Source organism: Oncorhynchus kisutch, linkage group LG6 (genome assembly GCF_002021735.2).
Source record: "Oncorhynchus kisutch isolate 150728-3 linkage group LG6, Okis_V2, whole genome shotgun sequence".
NCBI classification, from domain to species: Eukaryota; Metazoa; Chordata; class Actinopteri; order Salmoniformes; family Salmonidae; genus Oncorhynchus; species Oncorhynchus kisutch.
Window position 1 is genome coordinate 57,551,655 of NC_034179.2, and position 14,950 is coordinate 57,566,604.

General features: G+C 43.9%; 1 protein-coding gene across 1 annotated transcript in view; it reads left to right on the forward strand.

The window, feature by feature from the left end:
- Positions 1-14,950, forward strand: part of LOC109891857 (serine/arginine repetitive matrix protein 3) — a 142,582-nt gene that overhangs the window by 103,560 nt on the left and 24,072 nt on the right. The window contains exons 3-4 of the mRNA XM_031827000.1: positions 5,197-5,298; positions 12,591-12,707. Of these exons, the coding sequence (XP_031682860.1) occupies positions 5,197-5,298; positions 12,591-12,707 (219 nt within the window). The remainder of the gene's footprint in view (positions 1-5,196; positions 5,299-12,590; positions 12,708-14,950) is intronic.

Below are 14,950 nucleotides of genomic sequence, written 5' to 3' on the forward strand. Positions count from 1 at the left end.
AATTGCATTATGGACCCTAAAGTACGGAAATAGTGTCCTCTACGTGTATACTTCATATTTTGTCAAATTTAGTACGACATCTGGGAACTTTTGGCATACTATATCCATACTATGACCAATAAGCATACTGTAATACTCACAAATGGTATGGTTACTGCGGTTAGTATGAGTATTCGAACACAGCTCTAGATTTAAAAAAAAATATGTGTATCACTTCGCTTTGACAACACTGACCTTGTCATTCATGCCATTAAAGCATTTTGAATTTGATTTCCCTGAGCCCCTAGCTAATGGAGACTTTCTTTCTCTCTCTGTTTCTCTTTCTCTCTCTCTCTCTAGCTTCTGTCTAATTACTTCAATCAGGCTGTTTAATCGAGGTGATTTGTCAGGGCTGTGCTGGTGGGACAGGAACAGGGAGCCAGTCTGTCTGATATAGTGTATGCCCCAGTCAGTCATGGTGACTGTGTATGTTGAGGGCAATGGGGCTGGCAAAATGGCCCTCAACTCATCTAGCGTATCTATCGCTGATGACTCTCTGTTCTCTACTGTATGGACACACACACACTCGCACACACACACAATCCACACTCAGTTTAACATTAATTTAAACAGGTGTGTGTGTGTGTGCGCGTGAGTGTGTGTCTGTGTGTAAATCAGTGACGTTTAACCCCCACAACAGCACTAATTAACAGACAGAATCCGAGATGTGAAGTTTGGATGCTAGTCCACTAATAGCCCCTGAAGAAAAGCTCAATACATCACCATTTATGCACATTGATTTTGAGTTTAGAATAGATTTTACCACTCTAATGCAACTCAAAAAGCAATCTTGCATCTGAGAGACCCAGAAAGGACAGATTTAGTTGTGTTACGGAACTGAATAATGAATCATTCCCGTAGCTATTTGTCTGTGAATGGGCTCTAGTTTACCATGAATACATTTAGATGACCCTTTTTTAGAAAAGAGGTGTACCCCTGCACATTGACTTGGCACCGGTACTCCTTGTATATAGCCTCGTTATTGTTATTTTTCCCACAAAAAAATATTTTCCCTAAAAAAACGTATTTTCCTGTTTCTTTCTTTCTTTTTGACTCTACATTGTTGGGAAGGGGCTCGAAAGCATTTCACAGTAAGGTCTACACCTGTTGTATTCAGTGCATGTGACAAATAACATTTTGATTGATCTTTGTGTAACCGGTGTGAAATGGCTGGATAGTTTGCGGTGCGCGCTAGTGGCATTTCAATCAGTGATGTCACTCACTCTGAAACCTTGAAGTAGTTGTTTCTCTTGCTATGCAAGAGTTGCGGCTTTTGTGGAGCGATAGGTAACGATGATTCAAAGTCGACTGTTGTTGATCTGTGTAGAGGGTTCCTGTTTCGATCCCAGATTGGGGCGAGGAGAGGGACAGAAGGAATACTGTTACATTTCTGTCTGAAATGAAGAGAGAAAAAGGGGAATCAAAATGCATAACCTCTGCAGAGGCCTGGAATCTCAAACAAACATATTCTGGTCAGTAGATCCACAGGTGATGCAGGGGTATGCTAGCCCCACAGCACATCAACCTCAACCCCAGTGTTGTTGTAAAACCACAGCCGTTACACGCACCGTTAAGCGTACGCCCACTGCCCATGGTTAGCCAATCCCCTCAGACCATCCCGCAGGGTAAACCAATCGGGGAGAACGGAGGTGTCTGACTTTAGGCTTGGCTGCGCCACAAAACCATGTGAGAGGAGTCCAGAGAGGGAGGAGACTGTCGTGTATATTCTACACAGGGACACTTGAAGTCAATCTTAAATTAATCATTGTATATTAACAGCAAGCTTGAGAGGTCACAGTCAAACTTAGATGCATCAAGTACCAGTCTGAAGTGAGCTCCGCCGGGGCAGTCCCGTTAGTTCTCTTATATACTGCTTACACCGACAAGTTATATTTGCATGATTTAGCTTATTCATCATTAAAGTTTGGTTCATGCATGTGACTGACCAATACCTCACGAGGCTTCTTCTATCCAAGCTGAGACCTTGAAACTGAGATATCCTTTCATTCTCAAAACAAGGTTCTGTGCGTACTGCCAAATTGCAGATACTGAGGGTGAGGATTCGTTCAATCAGTCACTTGCATGAACACAGAAATTGGTTATTAGAAAAGCACAAACATGACATTTTCCATCACAAGATGGTGCTGGAGGAGGAGGCCAGGAGGGTGAGGAAGACAAGGGGAGGAATAGGAAAAGAGAGGAGAACATTACAGTACACTATAACTATCCGTTCCACAGAGCTCTTAGAGCTTGGGGTTGTGAGTCTGACACCTTATTTATGTCTTTACACTAGCTGTCAGTAAACAGAGCGAGTGTCAAGCGTTAATATTTCTCAGCCTGCTATCATCAGGACAGTGAAGTGTGAAGGAAGGAGAGCGCCTTAAGCCAAGCATTTTGTTTTGGTGTGTGAGAGCATTAGTGCACAATACGAGCCTATTATATTCTAAGGCTTTTCACCCTCTCCCTCTTTTTATAGCACTGTCAAGGCACGGTAGAGTAGAACACACTGTAGAACCCACACCCAGACATAGTATATATGTCTAGGGACTACAGTGATGCACACAAACACAGTAAAGTAACATTACATATGGTGATGGGGCCTGCCTCATGCATGGAAAGATATAAATATAGAGTGAGTTGAGTTCTTTGCCACTCTGTTGTGATTGTGATGTGGCTGACAAGCCCTGCTAGGCTGAGAAATGACTAGAGATTGCAATAGAGCACACACACACACACATTCACTCACTCACACACACACACACACACACACACACACACACACACACACACACACACACACACACACACACACACACACACACACACACACACACACAGAGAGAGAGAGAGCGATTACAGTGAAGCAGGGAGTGACTAGTGGTGGTGTCACACTGGGCTGTCTCTGTTCTGTACTGTCAGACCTCCTAGACCACTACCTTAATCTCCTGTCCCTAGCCGCGGTACTGATAGCGCTGGGCAATTCTGGGATAAATGGACACAGCACCTACACAGCTTTCTGGTCTGGTTCAGACTACTGCTATTATTTTCACTATTTACTGGGATTGGTGCCGTGACTGACTGGCAATGAACAGAGAGTCTCTTTTACTGAGTGGGAATGTGTTTCAGCACCGACCAACAGTGGACAGCTCCTGCTGTGTGTTCAGTTCAGCAGCTTTTGAATGTGTTTCAGCACCGATCACCAGTGGACAGCTCCCGCAGTGTGTTCAGTTCAGCAGCTTTTGCTACACCCACAGAGAAAGATAGTGCCATTGAAACAACTGATAGAGAGAGCATGTTGTAAAATGCAGATTGACAAATATTGAAATACAAGATATTGAACAAAACGAATCATACAGACGGTCGTCCTTCATTCCTTCCACAGCTCTCTCTGCATTTGACCTTGAGTTGTGTTCTAAATAGCTCCTCTGTGATGCTCACTGAACAGTTTTCCTTCCCAGAGACTGTATTCGCTCTGTGTTCTTCTGGCACTCCTCCAATAGAACTAATTGGCAGGGAGTCATGACTCTCATCCAGAACTGATCTGTGTGTGGACATTGGAGCGGTTGTCAGTGGTAATGTCTGAACAGGTTTGTTACAAAGCTACGCTGAGAAATAGAGCTTGTTTTCCACCCACATACAAATAGAGTACATATATATATATATATATTTTACCTTTATTTAACTAGGCAAGACAGTTAAGAACAAATTCTTATTTTCAATGCCGGCCTAGGAACAGTGGGTTAACTGCCTGTTCAGGGTAGAACGACAGATTTGTACCTTGTCAGCTCGGGATTTGAACTTGCAACCTTCCGGTTACTAGTCCAACGCTCTAACCACTAGGCTACCCTGCCACCCCATATCTAGTACTACATTAGTTAACTTGGCCACAAAACATACATTCAATAGGCAATTATCCCACTCAGGTTCTTCTAACTAAAGTATACGTATATACCACCGAGATATGTCAATCTGAGTTTCACCACAGAGATCCTATTAAATTACTATGAGTTTCACCCCCACATGATGGTGACCCACAGGATTCTAGCCAATGCTGATAACGTTGAGAAATTGGCTAACAGGATTGAGTGTATTGATGTGTTGTGTACAACTGGGGTTTCTAGTGAGCTCCACCCCTATTTCTGCTGTCAGAATAAAACATGGCATGTAGAAAGGGGCATCAAGGAAGGACTCTGGGGAATTGGTGATCTAGCAAAGTGAATCATCTAACACATGCTCACGCCACACGCACGCATGCCCACACACAGCGAATCATCTCTCTCTCACGTGTGTACACACACAAACACAGGGGCCGGAAGGAAGGACTAGGGAGATTTTAAGTTGAGCTGGCACAGCAAATCACCTGCATTTCCTTTCCCCCAGTTGTGTCATGTATCAATTAAGCCATACTAAGGGAAACGCATTCCACTACATATGGTTCCTGGCCAGCCATCTTATCCCCTTCTGGTCAAGCTGTACATTTATGCCCCCCGTTTGGAGATGACGTGGCGTTACACACGCACCAGCGCCCGTTGTGACAGATGGCGATAAGCCTTGCTGCTCTCTCTGATAGGACGGGAAACATGTGATATTGAAAATGACTAGCCGTGTGTGTGATGCTGTTGCTGTCTGTGCCTGGCTAAATTCTCCATCTCCTGTCTGCCCCATGTCTAAGTCACTAAGACTTAGTGGTTCCCATATTTTGCCTTCGCCATGACAGTTAGCCATCACTCCTCCTCACTGCCTTGCAAATATATCTTTGAGTCCTGCCCTGTCTGCTCTGCTCCACCGGGTAAATCAACCGTGTGTGTGTGTGTGTGTGTGTGTCTGTGTGTGTGTGTATTAATATCCTCATGGGTACCAGAAGTCCTCACAAGGATAGTAAAACAAGGTAAATTCTCGTTCGTGGGGGCATTTCCCACATCCCCACGAGGACAAAAGGTATTTTAAGCTTACAGGTTAGGGTTAGGGAAAATAGGATTTTGAGTTTAAATCAATTTTAGGTCCCCTCAAGGATAGATAAACATATGCTGTGCGCGTGCTTGCGTGTTTGCCTGCGACTGTGTGTGTGTGTCTCTGTGTGTGTCTCTGTGTGTGTCTCTCTGTGTGTGCCTTGAGTGTGTTGGTCTACACCCACTGAGTGTGTGTTCTCTCCTGTAGGTACTCTGAGGAGGAGATCAGGCAGAAGGTCGGCACCTTCAGACAGATGCTGATGGAGAAAGAGGGGGTAATCACCAGAGAGGGAGCACATACACGCCCACCGTAAGTCACACTCTCCTCCGTATCGCTCTGTTGCTCTCTCTTTCTCTCAATATCTGTCTCTCTCTCTGTCTCTCTCCCTCCTTTCAGGCTGTATCGGTAACGGCGTTCTTTGTTTGTCAAAAGAGAGTCGGACCGAAATGCAGCGTGGTGGTTACTCATGTCTTTAATGGGAAAAAGTGACGATACATGAAATAACTAAATAAATACAAAATCAACAAACGGAACGTGAAACTTATTACAGCCTATCTGGTGAACACTACACAGAGACAGGAACAATCACCCACACAAGACAAAGCGAAACTCAGGCTACCTAAATACGGTTCCCAATCAGAGGCAACGAGAATCACCTGACAGCTGATTGAGAACCGCCTCAGGCAGCCAAGCCTATACAACACCCCTAATCAGCCGCGATCCCAAATACTACAAACCCCAATACGAAATACAACACGTAAACCCATGTCACACCCTGGCCTGACCAAAATATATAACGAAAACACAAAAACCTAAGACCAAGGCGTGACAGTATCACAACCAGCCATTATTGGGAGTCCCATAGGGCGGCGCACAATTGGCCCAGCGTTGTCCAGGTTTGGCCGGTGTAGGCCGTCATTTTAAATAAGAATTTGTTATTAACTGACTTGCCTAAAATAAAGGTTAAAATATATATACAGTTGAAGTCGGAAGTTTACATACACACACACATACATATTTCAATTATAATTCACTGTTTCACAATTCCAGTGGGTCAGACGTTTGCATACACTAAGTTGACTGTGCCTTTAAACAGCTTGGAAAATTCCCGAAAATTATGTCATGGCTTTAGAAGCTTCTGGCTAATTGACATAATTTGAGTCAATTGGAGGTGTACCTGTGGATGTATTTCAAGGCCTACCTTCAAACTCAGTGCCTCTTTGCTTGACATCAAAATCAAAAGAAATCAGCCGAGACCTCAAAAATGGTAGACCTCCACAAGTCTGCTTCATCCTTGGAAGCAATTTCCAAACACCCGAAGGTACCACGTTCATCTGTATAAACAATAGTACGCAAGTATAAACACCATGGGACCAGGCAGCCATCATACCGCTCAGGAAGGAGACACGTTCTGTCTCCTAGAGATGAATGTACTTTGGTGCAAAAAGTGCAAATCAATCCCAGAACAACAGCAAAGGATCTTGTGAAGCTGCTGGAGGAAACAGGTACAAAAGGGTCTATATCCACAGTAAAACGAGTCCCATATCGACATAACCTGAAAGGCCGCTCAGCAAGGAAGAAGCCACTGCTCCAAAACCGCCATAAAAAAAGCCAGACTACGGTTTGCAACAGCACATGAGGACAAAGATTGTACTTTTTGGAGAAATGTCCTCTGGTCTGATGAAACAAAAATAGAACTGTTTGGCCATAATGACCATCGTTATGTTTGGAGGAAAAGGGGGAGGCTTGCAAGCCGAAGAACACCATTCCAACCGTGAAGCACGGGGGTGGCAGCATCATGTTGTGGGGGTGCTTTGCTGCAGGAGGGACTGGTGCTCTTCACAAAATAGATGGCATCATGAGGAAAGAAAATGATGTGGATATATTGAAGCAACATCTAAAGACATCGGTCAGGAAGTTAAAGCTTGGTCGCAAATGGGTCTTCCAAATTGACTACGACCCCAAGCATACTTCCAAAGTTGTGGCAAAATGGCTTAAGGACAACAAAGTCAAGATATTGAAGTGGCCATCACAAAGCCCTGACCTCAATCCTATAGAAAATTTGTGGGCAGAACTGAAAAAGCGTGTGCGAGGAAGGAGGCCTACAAAACTGACTCCAGCTCTGTCAGGAGGAATGGGCCAAAATTCACCCTACTTATTGTGGGAATCTTGTGGAAGGCCAAGTTAAACAATTTAAAGGCAAATCAACCAAATACTAATTGAGTGTATGTAAACTTCTGACCCACTGGGAATGTTGTGAAAGAAATAAAAGCTTAAATAAATTCTGGCATTTCACAGTCTTAAAATAAAGTGGTGATCCAAACTGAGACAGGGAATTTTTACTTGGATTAAATGTCAGGAATAATGAAAAACTGAGTTTGAATGTATGTATATATAATTCACACACGCAACCCACTTCATTTCGCTATGTGTATTTTCAGTTAAATTGTAACTCTGCCCCTTCCCTATGCCCCATGTATCAATTGAAATAGAATATGAGCATAGCCAGAAGGTTATCACTGAGCACCCTTCCTATTTTATAGGCCTGTCAGATCAGGTTCTCCAGTCCTGTCGTCCCATCTCAGAGCTAATGATGTGTAATGTTTCTGATGCCCCGTATCATCACAGAGGGCTGACTAATGATTGCCTCTCCCTGGCATGCATTGTCACCTTGGCTGTGACCTGACGTTTGCCTATGCATCAATTCTGAGAGAGAGAGAGAGAGAGAGAGAGAGAGAGAGAGAGAGAGAGAGAGAGAGAGAGAGAGAGAGAGAGAGAGAGAGAGAGAGAGAGAGAGAGAGAGAGAGAGAGAGAGAGAGAGAGAGAGAGAGAGAGAGAGAGAGAGAGAGAGAGAGAGAGAGAGAGAGAGAGAGAGAGAGAGAGAGAGAGAGAGAGAGAGAGAGAGAGAGAGAGAGAGAGAGAGAGAGAGAGAGAGAGAGAGAGAGATGAATTTGGCCCTGTTCCTGAGGCATAGACATAATTCTCCCTTCTGCGGCATTCATAGCTCAGGAAAGCCTTGGTGTGGAAAATTGAGACAGGAGGGTAGCAATTAGCAAAAGAGTTTTCTCCTTTGAGCCAAGTTTACTGACTCTCGCTGTTTCTCACACACACAAACACACATTTTCGTCATTTAGCAGAAGCTCTAATCCAGAGCGATTTACAGTAGTGAGTGCGTACATTTTCATATTTGTTTGTACTGATCCCCTGTGGGAATCAAACCCACAACCCTGGCGTTGCAAGTGCCATGTTCTACCAACTGAGCCACACCGGAGCAAAACACACACACACATTTTGAATTAGTGTCTTGGAAACAGGGTTTTTGGTCAGTTATCATTTTCCAGCCATAATATAAATTAAATCCGGAGGTACTTTACAACTTCCTCCTGTGGTTTCCATGGGGATAAGGAGCAGTAGGATGCAGTAGTAGCAGTTTGCTTGTCTGTTGTTTCATGCAGAACCATCAGAATGCTACTGCAATAATGTCTGCTCTGCATTGACCAATCATGATCAGACCTCAGCAAAAAGCCTTCCTCATTAGTGATTCTGACCAGGAAGAACACGCACAGATTCTGCAGAACAAGCAATAACCACCACCACTTGACAGTCTTTATCCCTACTGCCAAGTGTTCCTCGTATTTCAGTTCCACCATGCTCCTCCATTGATTTCAGCCTGAGCTCAGGGGATGGTAGGATACAAACATTTATCTCTTTCTCTGTCTCTCTGCCTGTGTGTGTCTGTCTGTTTTGTATGTAATCTGCAAAATCTATGTAGACTGAATTCTAATGTACTCTTATTCAGCGGGGCAAAAAAAGTATTTAGTCAGCCACCAATTGTGCAAGTTCTCCCACTTAAAAAGATGAGAGAGGCCTGTAATTTTCATCATAGGTTCACTTCAACTATGACAGACAAAATGAGAAAAAAAATCCAGAAAATCACATTGTAGGATTTTTTATGAATTTATTTGCAAATTATGGTGGAAAATCAGTATTTGGTCAATAACAAAAGTGTATCTCAATACTTTGTTTTATAGCCTTTGTTGGCAATGACAGAGGTCAAACGTTTTCCGTAAGTCTTCACAAGGTTTTCATTCCTCCATGCGGATCTCCTCTAGAGTAGTGATGTTTAGGGGCTGTTGCTGGGCAACACAGACTTTCAACTCCCTCCAAAGATTTTCTATAGGGTTGAGATCTGGAGACTGGCTAGGCCACTCCAGGACCTTGAAATGCTTCTTACGAAGCCACTCCTTCGTTGCCCGGGCGGTGTGTTTGGGATCATTGTCATGCTGAAAGACCCAGCCACGTTTCATCTTTACTGCCCTTGCTGATGGAAGGAGGTTTTCACTCAAAATCTCACGATACATGGCCCCATTCAATCTTTCCTTTACACGGATCAGTCGTCCTGGTCCCTTTGCAGAAAAACAGCCCCAAAGCATGATGTTTCCACCCCCATGCTTCACAGTAGGTATGGTGTTCTTTGGATGCAACTCAGCATTCTTTGTCCTCCAAACACGACGAGTTGAGTTTTTACCAAAAAGTTATATTTTGGTTTCATCTGACCATATGACATTCTCCCAATCTTCTTCTGGATCATCCAAATGCTCTCTAGCAAACTTCAGACAGGCCTGGACATGTACTGGCTTAAGCAGGGGGACACGTCTGGCACTGCAGGATTTGAGTCCCTGGCGGCATAGTGTGTTACTGATGGTAGGCTTTGTTACTTTGGTCCCAGCTCTCTGCAGGTCATTCACTAGGTCGCCCCGTGTGGTTCTGGAATTTTTGCTCACCGTTCTTGTGATCATTTTGACCCTACGGGGTGAAATCTTGCATGGAGCCCCAGATCGAGGGAGATTATCAGTGGCCTTGTATGTCTTCCATTTCCTAATAATTGAGAATAGGTTCAAGGCATAATGTACAGACAAGGGTATAGTAGAATGTGAGTACAGTGGTGGTAAGCCTAGGCATTGAGTGATGATGAGAGAGGTTTTGTCTCTAGAGGCACCATTTAAGCCGGGTCACCTGTGTGGGGGTGGAACAAAAGGGCTAGCTAAGACATATTGAGCAGGACTGGAGGCTCTACAGTGAAATAAGACAAAAATTACTAACCAAAACAGCAATAGACAAGGCATATTGACATTAGGCAACGGCATGTGAAGCCGAGTGATCAAAGAGTCCAGTGAGTAGCTAGGCGAGCTGGAGGCACGGTGATTCAGACTGCTAGCAAGCTAGCAGATGGACCTCAGGGGGACGTCGCAACGGGAGAGCCTGTTGAAACCCCCTCAGACGGTTACATCTTCAGACGAGTCGTGATGGCCAATTGGCAAAAGGCCAATTGGCAAAAGAGGTATTGAAGCCCAGGAATTGTCTGATGGTTCTCTCCGCCTAGCCGGGAGATGGGCCTTGCTCGAGGCTAGCTCCAGGCTAACTGGTGCTTGCTTCGGGACAGAGACGTTAGCCAGGAGTAGCCACTTGGACAGCAGCTAGATAGCTGCAATGATCCAGAGTAAAGTTAGCTTGCGGTAGGAGCTTGTGGTAGGAATCCAGAGATGTGGTAGAGAAAAGCAGTCCGATATGCTCTGGGTTGAAATCGCACTGTGCAGACTGGCAGGAATTGACCGGGCTGAGGCTGGCAGATGTCAGAGTTAACGGTGATGACCGCTAGCAGTGGCTAACTGACTAGCTAGTAGCTAGTTAGCTGGCAATCTTCTGAAGGGGGTTCCGGTTCTAAAAATAGCAGATCCATACCAAATTGGGTGAGGCGGGTTGCAGGAGAGTATGATCAGTCCGTAGATGGAAATTGAGATAAAAAATGTTACAAATATATGCAAACTATATACGAAGAAAAACAATATATACACAAGACAATCAGAACAGACATCCCATTGCTATGCCATCAACACCTAAAAAACTGGGTCCAACACTTTATATGTTGCATTTATATTTTGTTCAGTATAATTAGGGACCTTAATTCATCAATAAAATACAAGGGTGGAGCGAAAACCCGCGGACACTGTGGAATGAGTTTGACACACCAGCCCTATGGCATCGTTCTCAAGAACCTTATTTGGTTCCAACCTGCACCTTTATTTTTAATTGTGCATTGAAAACCCATAGCATCCATCCCCATTCTTCTTAACTCTGATGTTGATCTCGCTCTCACACCAACACTACTTAGTACTTACATCTAGCTGTCTTGTCTATTTCCATCACGTTCAGCTTTCATGGGAGTTCTTGTTTTCACTGATTTGAAATCTCTTCAGATGATTTCAGGCTGAAAATGATCATACCTCTCTAACTAAATTAGACCAGGGCATGCATCTATCTCTAAGGTGTGCATGTGGTTATTTAATATTTGTCTGTTATGCGTTACACTATTGTGATCAGTGGTGCTCAGACAATTAACAGGTTTGCTGTCCTCCTCTCCCAAATGAACAGAGCTACGAAAGGGACCTCCTCCCCCCTTCATTGCTAAAGATGATACATGTTTTATTGTCACATACACACGATAGGTGCAGGAAATAGTGTTGTTTTACAGGGTCAGCCATAGTAGTAGGGTTAAGTGCCTTGCTCGAGGGCACATTGACAGATTTTTCACCTTGTCGGCTCAGGTATTCAAACCAGCAACCTTTCAGTTACTGTCCCAATGCTCGCCTCAACCCCTCGCACACAAACAATTGTGGCAAGATTATTAATAAGAAAGATTCAAACATGTTTCAACTCTTAAATGTTATGGAATGTTGCTATGTGTTCCCTCTTTATAGCTTATGTAATAGCCTAACATTGACAGGGCAAAGATTTTTTTTACATGTACCTAATTAATGTAGACCCAATTAACAATGTTATAATGTGGTTAATGTGTTGCGTTTATATACAGGCATTATAACCCCCACCTTGACAGATGATAAACAATGCAGGGGTCCAGTTAGGAAAGTGGATTTTATACTGTGGAGTTAATTCCCTTAAGGCAGCTGTTTGGAATTGAATGAATCAGACGTTAACACATTGTTGTTATAAATAAACTTGGTTGAATGGTAATCTTTTAAAATGTCACACGTTCAATGGCTCATTTATGGCATTCATCACCCCTGTGTGCGTGCGCTCGTGTGCGTGCGCTCGTGTGCGTGTTCCATCCTCCTCTCTCTGTGTGGGTGTACTGTTCATGGCCAGATGAGATGGATCAGCAGAGGGCACATGGTGCAGGCCAGGAAGTGAAAGGGATGGGGGGATTAGGGGGGGTGGGGGGTAGGAGTGCAACACAGCCATCTGCATGCGTGAGAGGGAGAGATGGTGTGAGATGGAGAGATATGTTAACTCTAGGATGGAGAGATGTTTACAGTCACATTTTAAGGTCAGATTTTAGTTATTTTATTTGTGCTCCGACAACAACATTTGGACTCGGATAAGTAAAAGATTTGTGTTAGAACAAAGGATTTTGTATCACGGAATGTTTAGAAAATAGGGTTAATTTTCGGAGTCGTTCTGAGCCGCATGCAGCTGCTGTGTTCCTCAGTTCTTGTCATTCTTACCACACATACACCCAATTCCTGGTCCCTGGTCTCCCATTGGCTGCTTCCAGTGCCCTATGACCTGTGTTTTCTCTGTAGGGTCAAACACATGGTCCATGGAGAGCATGGGGAGGAGCAGACCGACCCAACCCTGGCTGAAGGTTACCAGGAGGACACAGACTGGCATGGAGACTACTACGATAAAGACGGTTATAGGTATGGAACAACCTCGTACACACACATTTATTACACACATTTATTTCGTACACACACATTTATATTTGCATGTACGCATGCATGCACACACACAAAAACACACACACACACACTCGCTGACCAATAACTGAGAATGGTCTTGGAGGGGATGGCTGCCGTTTTACGTGCTCCTTAAGAACAATTATCTTATTCGTTTTTTCACGATTGTAACTTATTTTTTTACTTATTTTGTACATAATGTTGCTGCTACCGTCTCTTATGACCGAAAATAACTTCTGGACATCAGAACAGCGATTACTCACCTCGAACTGGACAAATTATTTTTCTTTAACGAGTCCGATGCAAAGGATATTCTGCTTTCTTGAGAACTGGCCCAAATCCCTGTCATTTGCGTAAAGAAAAGACGGAGTAAAAGGGGATGGAGGTCGGTCTGCCTTCTGAGAATTTCATAGGCGAGTGACTAAACCTCCACTACCATCCGTTCTATTGGCCAATGTGCAATCATTGGAGAGAAAAATAGATAGTGTAGGTTTAGTCACAACAGTGGTAGGCCTGATTAGCAACAACGATGAGACAGCCTACTATAGGGAGGAGGTCAGAGACCTGGCAGTGTGTTGCCAGGAAAACAACCTCTCACTCAATGTGAGTAAGACAAAGGAGCTGAACGTGGACAACAGGAAAAGGCGGGCCAAACGGGCCCCCATTAACATCGACTGGTCTGTAGTGGAGTCGGTCGAGAGTTTCAAGTTCCTTGGTGTCCACATAACCATCAAACTATCATGGTCCAAACACATCAAGACAGTCGTGAAGAGGGCACGACAACACCTTCAGGAGACTGAAAAGATTTGGCATAGGTCCCCAGATCTTCAAAAGGTTCTACAGCTGCACCATAGAGAGCATCCTGACCAGTTGCGTCACCGCCTGGTATGGTATGACCTATATACTTGGCGGTGTCAGAGGAAAGCCCCCAAAAATGTCAAAGACTCCAGTCACCCAAATTATAGACTGTTCTCTCTGCTACACTGCTGCTACTCGCTGTTTATTATCTATGCATAGTCACTTTACCCCTACATGTACAAATTACCTCGACTAACCGGTACCCCCATACGTTGACTCAGTACCGGTACCCACTGTATATAGCCTCATTATTGTTATTTTATTGTGTTACTTTTTATTATGTTTTACTTTAGTTTATTTGGTAAATATTTTCTTAACACTTTCTTCAACTCCATTGTTGGTTCAGGGCTTGTAAGTAAGCATTGTATTCGGTGCTTGTGACAAATAAAGTTTGATTTGATATGGTACCATTTTAGCCGGGCCGGTGAAATGTACCTCCATTTATGTTTTGGGTCATGGTTACCCCTATGTTGTGCCAACATGGCCCCAAAACAGCTTAAAATGTTTGTATTTGTTTTGGGAACACATTTAATCAACTACCAAAACCATATGGCCTTTTGTTTATGATTGCAAAAATGAGGAAAAAACGCCAACATTTGCAGTAAAATTTGGATATTTTCACTTTCAAAGGGTATTATTAAATACAAAGTTTCCTTTTACACTCTAAAAAAGCTATATGCGTTTCCCCTAAAATCTACTGATTACAATAATACATATGATATTATTTACTGTGTCACTTTTAAGAAATGTCAGGAAGCCTGCCCCATACACCACTCCTACACAGCACATGTGTGCCACAGATAGGGGAGCGGAGGTGGGAGGCCTGCCAGTACAGGAGCTTACCTCCAAGCCCTCCAGAGAGGATGTAGTCCATGCTGTCAGCAATTAAGGTCTGCGGTACACACACACACACACATGAATGCGCATAGACAGACACAAGTACAGACAAAGCACGCACGTACACACACTACCCACCTCTTGAGATGGAAATCCAATCAGCCTTTACCAATCCTCTCCATGTGGCCTTTGCCGTTTCATATACACTAAATATACAAAAGTATGTGGACACCCCTTCAAATTAGTAGATGTGACTATTTCAGCTATACCCGTTGTTGATAGCTGTATAAAATTGAGCACACCGCCATGCAATCTCCATAGACAAACATTGGCCAACAACATTGGCCAACCTCACTAATGCTCTTGTGGCTGAATGGAAGCTAGTCCCTGCAATGTTCCAACATCTAGTGTAAAGCCTTCCCAGAAGTGGAGGCTGTTATAGCAGCAAAGGAGGGACGAACTCCACATTAATGCCCATGATTTTGGAATGAGATGTTTGACGAGCAGGT